This window comes from Kryptolebias marmoratus, linkage group LG13, assembly GCF_001649575.2.
Source record: "Kryptolebias marmoratus isolate JLee-2015 linkage group LG13, ASM164957v2, whole genome shotgun sequence".
Lineage (NCBI taxonomy): Eukaryota > Metazoa > Chordata > Actinopteri > Cyprinodontiformes > Rivulidae > Kryptolebias > Kryptolebias marmoratus.
The window spans coordinates 25,613,951-25,622,042 of NC_051442.1; the positions used below are offsets into that span (position 1 = coordinate 25,613,951).

The 8,092-nt window shown below is 39.7% G+C and overlaps 1 protein-coding gene across 1 annotated transcript in view; it reads right to left on the bottom strand.

Annotated features, from left to right (window-relative positions):
* fez1 (fasciculation and elongation protein zeta 1 (zygin I)) overlaps positions 1-8,092 on the bottom strand; it is a 56,340-nt gene that overhangs the window by 5,646 nt on the left and 42,602 nt on the right. Inside the window, exons 4-8 of the mRNA XM_017433217.3 lie at positions 7,096-7,261; positions 3,653-3,966; positions 1,986-2,066; positions 840-915; positions 694-759 (exon numbers count right to left, since the gene is read on the bottom strand). Coding sequence (XP_017288706.1) covers positions 694-759; positions 840-915; positions 1,986-2,066; positions 3,653-3,966; positions 7,096-7,261 — 703 coding nt within the window. The remainder of the gene's footprint in view (positions 1-693; positions 760-839; positions 916-1,985; positions 2,067-3,652; positions 3,967-7,095; positions 7,262-8,092) is intronic.

Below are 8,092 nucleotides of genomic sequence, written 5' to 3' on the forward strand. Positions count from 1 at the left end.
AATCATCAAAATTAAACGAAATAAACATTTGAAATATATGAGTTTGTATGTAATGTATGAATATAATATACAAGTTTCACTTTTTAAATGGAATTACTGAAATCAATCTACTTTTTCATGATATTCTAATTTTATGACCAGCACCTGTAATTTGTTTGAGTTTTCTACTTTAACCTCAAGGTAAAATGTTAGCAGCTGTTTAAATTTTCATTGAGGGTTTTAAAGCTATTTTAATGGGCTGTGGTAAAATGTATGAAAGTGAATTTTATATTTATATATGAATATTTTGGTATAGGAAATTTGATAAATATGGAATCTATTTATTTATTTGTTTATTTTCAAAACCATGTTGAAAAGAAAAGGTTTTAATCAGGTTTTTAATTTTGCTCCTTGAGAAAATGAGTTGGACCTCCATGAGTTCAAAAGTTACACATCTTTAATGAGAAGTTAGTTTTTTATAAAAATCTTCTTAATATCTTCTCTCATCTTGTAAGACAAGTGACTTGTTAAACTCCAAGTCATATTGCATCCCTTGATCTGTAAATATGAAAAAAATGTAAATAAACCCCTTTAATACTCTAAATAAGGTTGCATTTCAGGACCCTTCAACTAGTCTGAGAACTCTAAAGTGACAAGCATAAACTTCCGATATTATTATTGTTTGTGTTTATGCTTCCTTTGTTTATTGTTTACCTTTTAATATGTAGTCAGTCAGCAGTGTCGGCACCTTCTCACTGTCTTCCTTCATGGCATAGAGAACTATGCAGAAAAAAAAGGAGACGGTGATTTTTCATGGAGTACTTTGAACTTTCATCCAAATGATTGGTCTGAATGCTTACTTTTTGTTAGCATCTGCAGGTCGTCAACAGACGGAGGAGTGCCTTTCTTCTCATATGGAATCACAGTGTTTAGATACTGAAACAAAGTCAAAGTTCAGAGAAGAGCTTGTGTTTTATTCATACAGTCAATACTACATATATCAGTGAACCCAAACACCAACAGCACATGTTTGTCCTCAAAAACATTCCATCTTTCCTGCTACTTGTTCACAGAAACAGAAAACCTTTTGGTTAGGTTGTCTTAGCATGCTAATGGGCTAAACAAAACTAAAAAGCTGCTGGTCATATTTTCCTATTTAAACTTTCAAAGTATAAGGTCTATAATAAATAAAATACTGGGCTGTAAAAGCATTGTGGAACAGTGGTTAGACCTATCACGTCACAGGTTCACCTCTCGCCTGAGGCATTTTTGTGTTTGCATGTTCTCCCTGTGCAAGGGTGAGTTTTCTCCAGGTACACAGACTAAAAACATGCATGTGGAGAACTCTAACTTGTCTGTCTTGTTTGTCTCTGTGTTCCTGTGAGGGTCCAGGGTAAGCCCACCTCTCATAGTGACTATCTGCAGATAGACACCAGCTCCCCACAACTGCATGGAAAAGCTGGTAAAAAAAAATGGATGGACGGAACGACAGATGGATGGATGGATAGAAGGATGGATGGACGGACGGACGGACGGACGGACGGACGGACGGACGGATGGACAGACGGATGGATGGATGGACAGATGGACAGACGGACGGACACATGGACAGACAGATGGATGGACGGAAGGACGGACACATGGACAGACGGACGGATGGACGGATGGACGGAAGGATGGACAGACGGACGGATGGGATCTTTGTATTTTGCTCCATCCATCTTTCTTTTAGCTCTGATGAGTTTTCCATCAGAGAGGCATGATGCTGCTGCTGCCATGCTTCACTGTAGTAAAAATGTATTTAAGTTGAGTTTTTGTCAAAACGTTTAGTTGAAGCTGAAATATTGTTTGATAGATCAACATTGTGATCACAAATATTATTAATGTGTCACTGAATCAACAAAAAACACAAGATAAATCTGCAGATTAAAACGCCAACATCAAATCAACACTGCTCCAACACTGACAAGTGTTTTCTGTCAGAAATCCTCTCTGATTGACCTCACCTGCTTCTCATTTCCTGTGCCTCCAAATGTTTGTCTGATGCTTGTCTGCAGGATGTTGGACAGGCCCTCCATGCTGAAACGCTACAGGTCACACACACACACACACACACCTTGTTAACTTATTACTTTCAATTTTGGCTGTGGTAGTAGCTAAGAATCAGTCACAACACACAGTCTGAGCATGGCATCTTCCATAGAATTGGGCATATAACATTATTTTCAAGGTATGTTCAAGGTAGATTTCAAGGCTGACCAAAACAGCTAAAATCCATTCCTTCTCAACATAAGATGGCTTTCATTTAAACTCTGGAATAAAAAAAACAGCAGGAAATATACAATTCTTCAAGGAATGCTCAGTCTTTAACTGACTTCAGTCTTCAGAATTATAAAGCTGAGGGTTGTAACATTTATAGTGACTAGGCATTCATATCATTTTTTTTTTTTTTTGCAAAGTCAGGTGGCAGCAGGCACAGATAAAACCACAGCTTCTGCAATGCATGCTGGGAAAATCCATTAGGCTCTGCTGCCTAAAAGAACTAGACTGCTTCTGAACGTGGACTTTCCTGGAAGATCATTTATAGACTAATGGACCAGAGATCCATTATGCTCAGATTCAGAGACGGGATCAAGAAGAGATATCAGCCAGTGGGATGTTACCCGAGTAACACTGGGCAGATGAAAGATGGTAACTGAGCCTCAAAGTTGTGGATGTTTTGGTCAAACCTTATAAACATTATGTGCAATCTCATGGGATATCAGGAGAAGTCACACATATGTGCTGTGATTGATTATCAGATACTATACATCAATTTTTTGCTCAATATCTGTCAAATTCAATGAGTTACAGCTTTAACTGTGTTGGCGAATATTGATTAACTGTGGTGGCCATCTTGAATTGGATTAACTTCAAAAGTTAATCAGTTGTAGAGGTACATCAAATGATTATTTTTTTAAATATTCATTAAAATCCACCAGGTGGTTTATAATATATTTTGCTAACAGAGAAACAACTTTGACTCCAACAGTTAATCATAAAGTTTTAAGCAAAGATCTCAGGCACTGAGTAGCATTTGGAGTATGTTGGGGATCAGTCTTAGCTACAACCACATCAAATATTTACACAATATCTGTAATATTGGCTGTATTATAGCCAGTTTTGTGTTTTATAAGTTCCATTGACTGAGGTGGCCATCTTGAATTGGGTTGGCTCCTAATGTTAATCAGCTTGTACATCTGATATTTCTTTCCTGAAAGTTTCTTTAAAACTGATCCAGTGGTTCATGAAATATTTTGCTAAAAGACAGAGTTGACTTCAGATAGTAAAGGGAAAAATTAGAAAAGATTTGTGTGATATGGTAGTGCTCAAAACATGTGCTGGAGATTAGTTTTAGCTACTTTAACACCAAATGTTTGATCAATATCTGTAAAACTGACTGAATCATAGCAACCTTTGTGTTTTCTAAGGCCAGCTGTTCGTGGCAGCCTTCTTGAAACAGCATGGCTCCAAAAGTTAATCAGCTGTAAATGTGCATACAAAGATCACAATCACAAAGTTTCATTTAAAATTATCCACTGGTTTATGAGATATGTTGCCAACGGGCAAACAACAAACCATTATTATCCGCTCTCAGCAGCTGATGATAATAAATTATAAAATGTCCTCTCACCTTGACAGGCATAGAGCCAGTCTTCTCTGTACGCCCAGTGGAGGCTGCATTCCCTCCATTTGTGGACACCGTTGCCCCCCCCTGCAGGCTCAGGGCTTTGTCCCGGCGCCTGTGTTTGCTGCTGTCTCGCTGCTCTTTCTGCCTGTTCTGCACCTCCATTAGTGCCGTGATGAATGTATTCTTCACTTCTTTCTCAAATTCCAGTTCATCTCTCCGGGCCAGCTGGTTGACCAGCTCCTCAGAGTACTGACGGATGGCAGCCTCCACCCTGTGCAGCAGCTCAGCGAGTCCTGAGTCTGGCATCAGGCTGAGGCCTGCAGGACAAAGTAAAAAAGGAAATGTTTAGAATCTGTTGGTGTTTATGGGAATTCTGTCAGAGAACCAATAACCACAATCTGACACTACAGATCTAAAATGTAATACTGATACAGCATTAGACCACTATGGCGCTACATTGCTATGGTAAATGGCTTGCACTTATATAGCACTTTATTTAGTCCAAGGACCCCAAAGTGCTTCACAGTACAATCATTCACTGATGGTGGTAAGCTACATTGTAGCCACAGCTGCCCTGGGGCGGGCTGACAGAAGTGAGGCTGCCATCACACTGGCGCCACCGAGCCCTCTGACCACCACCAGAAGCAAGGCAGGTGAAGTGTCTTACCCAAGGACACAACGGCTGAGACTGACAGAGCGGGGGCTCAAACCGGCAACCCTCCGATTACAGGACGAACCCTTACCTCTTGAGCTACTGCCGCCCATGCTACAGCACTAGACTGTTACAATGGTTCAACGCTAAATACTACACTTCTGCAATGCTAAACAACTACAATGCTACATCTCAACAACACTGCACTGCTACACTACTGGAATGCTACAACGCAAAATGAATGAAAGTGTTTATTACAGTGAAAATGACTGAGTATGAGGCATAACACTCCTGATACCCTGTCATTTTCACTCTAATTAACATCTTCATTCATGTAAACAAAGTGGCTCATTTGTGAGCCAGGCATACAAAGACCCTAATGAGCCTCTATTGTGAAGAGAGTGAGTGTAATCTGCATGTGAATCTAACTTATACAACATTGCAGTTTAAAAGATTGGATGTTTTGCTCTATGCTTTTTGAATTGAGAAAACTCCTTAGATAAGAAGCAAAACGTCTTCACATACAGAACAAAAGTCCAGTTATTTTTGTTTTTCAACCTTTTTTTTCAGATTTACCATGTCCTGGATGACTGAGAATCTACACCAGCATTATAAAACTATATTGCTACAACTCAAAAAAAGGTTAAACACTCTAATATTTTGTTGGACCGCCTTTAGCTTTGACTATGGCACACATTGATGGTAGTGTGATTGCTGCTCAAAGCCTTCTCCAGCACATCCCAAAGACTCTCAATGGGGTTAAAGTCTGGACTCTGTGGTGACCAATCCATGTGTGAAAATGATGTCTCTCACTCCCTGAACCACTCTTTCACAATTAAAGCCCGATGAATCCTGTCATTGTCATCTTGGAATATGTCCATGTCATCAGGGAAGAAAAAGTCCATTGATGGAATAACCTGGTCCTTCAGTATATTCAGGTAGTCAGCTGACCTTTGACCTCATTCTTTGAGCTCATCCTGTTGCTGAACCTGGACCTGACCAACTGCAGCAACCCCAGATCATAGCACTGCCCCCCACAGGCTTGGACAGTAGGCAACCCTTCACCTGCCTCTCTTCTTACCCTGATGCTCCCATCACTCTGGAACAGGGTAAATCTGGACTCATCAGACCACATGACCTTCTTCCATTGCTCCAGAGTCCAATCTTTATGCTCCCTACCAAAATGAAGCCTTTTTTTCCTGTTAGCCTCACTGATTAGTGGTTTTCTTAAGGCTACACAGCTGTTCAGTTCCAATCCCTTGAGTTCCCTTCACATTGTGCGTGTGGAAATGTTCTTACTTTCACTGTTAAACGTAGCCAGAATTTTTTTTTTCAATTTGATTTCACCAAACATTTAGGTGATCATCAATTACGATCATTCAGGATTCTGTCCACATTTCTTCCTCAAGGACGATGGGTCCCCACTATCCTTCCAGTTTTTAATAATGCGTTGGACAGTTCTTAACACAATTTCATTAGTTTCTGCAATCTCCTTAGATGTTTTCTCTGCTTGATACATGCCAATGATTTGACCCTTCTCAAACAGACTGACATCTTTTCCACGACCACAGGATGTGTCTTTCAACATGGTTGTTTAAGAAATGAGAAGCAACTCATTGCACCAGTTGGGGTTAAATAACTTGTTGCCAGCTGAAACATAATCACCCATGCAGTAATTATCCAATAGGAGGCTCGTACCTATTTGCTTAGTTAAATCCAGGTGGGGACTTTTTGGGGGGGGCCAGGTAGTGTATTTTCAATTCACAAATAAAAATAATAATAAGTATTGTGTTAGATTACCCATAGCTCAAGTTTATTTAGCCTTTGCTCAGGTTTATGCATTGGAATCTAGGTTCATAGCACAGTTTGACCCTCTGAAACACATACACAAGAATTAAAAACAGAGTATCTAAATTTTATGTGGGGATATTTACAAACTATTTACAGATCAAGTCATGAATTATGAATAAAATGGTTCCTGTAATTATACAGCATAAAGGGTAAAATGGTCAAAATAATAATGAAAAAGTGCTGCTGAATAATGAGTTTAACTGTTAATGTTAGAAGAGAAAGTGCTGTGCATTCTCACAGGTACAGTAGGAGACAGGTTCAACTGTGTACAACTGTGTAGGTTCAACAGTCTTCGCTTGAAAAATTAATTATAAAAGCCCCAAAGTTCATCTGAATTATTTCTCAAAAAGAAGTCATAAAAAATCAAAAAGGTCTGTTCTTATAAATCAAAATTCTGTCACTTCAAAGGCAAATCCTCTAAAGTTATGCAGAGGAAACTCCCCCTTTTTCAGTTAAAGAAGGGAAAGAAAAGCTGTCTGACCATGTCAGACAGGTGCATCATATTTTTGACCAGGAAAGAGATGGGCAGTCAGTGTTGCCTAATCAACTGTGCACAACAGCGAGATCCTTTGTACTGAAGATTATGTTATGAAGATGTTTTAAAAATAACTAAGCTAACAAATTTAGGAATAGTTAAGGTATTTACGGATACTTTTTTATGTCTTTGTTCGGCCCCTAGAGTCATGTTTAGATTAACTGACCAATTAAGGAATCACATTTATATGTTTGTCTGAAGAAATATTAGGTTTAACTCAAGTAATAAAATGTTTCAACCTTAAACTGTTTAAACTTTCTAACCCCACTCAAACACTCAGAAGCTGTCAGTACCATAATGAAGCAGAGTAAAGACACTGCTAAAACATAGTCTTAACAGCAAAACAACACATGTAAAGATAACAATGTGTGCAACAACCAGCAACTTGGATTATTTTTGTGTGTCTACCTTCATAAGAACAGTTGTTGTTGGAGGCCTGTGACAATTGCCTGATCTCCTCCAGCAGGGAGGGGTTGGTCCTGGAGGAGCAGTGGCTGCTCTCCTCTTCATCCTCTTCTTCAGTTTCACCAGGATCTGGTGAATTCTCCATCATCTCAACTATCTCCTCAATGACCTAAAAAAGAGAATGAATGAAGTGGAAAGATGGGAAATATAATCAGAAAACAAGTAAGCAGACACATGTCCAGTGTTTTGTGAAGTGAAGGGAAGTGAAATTTATTCATATAGCACTCTTCAGCAACAAGGTGATCCAAAGTGCTTTACAACACAGAAACAACAGAATCAAATACAGATAAAAACATCAAAATCAAATATAGAAATACAGAAATAAGTATAATCTAAATGAAATATAAGATAATCTAAATGAAATCATGATAAGAAACAACAACAGAATCAGATACAGAAATACAGAAATAAAAACATCAATCAGGTAATTTTAGCCAATGGTGAATAAACTTTCCTCTAAGAGGAGGCATTTGAAACCGGTCTGTCGTGGTGAAGAGAGAGCTGAGTCAAAAAGCGAAGCTCTCGATTTACCGGTCGATCTACATTCCTACCCTCATCTATGGTCACGAGCTTTGGGTAGTGACCGAAAAAACGAGATCGCGAATACAAGCGGCTGAAATGAGTTTCCTCCGCAGGGTGTCTGGGCTCTCCCTTAGAGTATTGAGTCTGCTGTTTTACTGGAGTTGAAACAAGCACATAATAATAACATCCATCCATCCATCCATCCATCCATCCATCCATCTTCTTCCACTTCTCTGGAGTCGGGTCACGGGGGTAGCAGCCTAAGCAGGGAGACCCAGACTTCCCTCTCCCCAGCCACTTGGGCCAGCTCCTCCGGGGGAATCCCAAGGCGTTCCCAGGCCAGCTGAGAAACATAGTCCCTCCAGCGTGTCCCTGGGTCTTCCTCTGGGCCTCCTCCCGGTGGGACGTGCCCGGAACA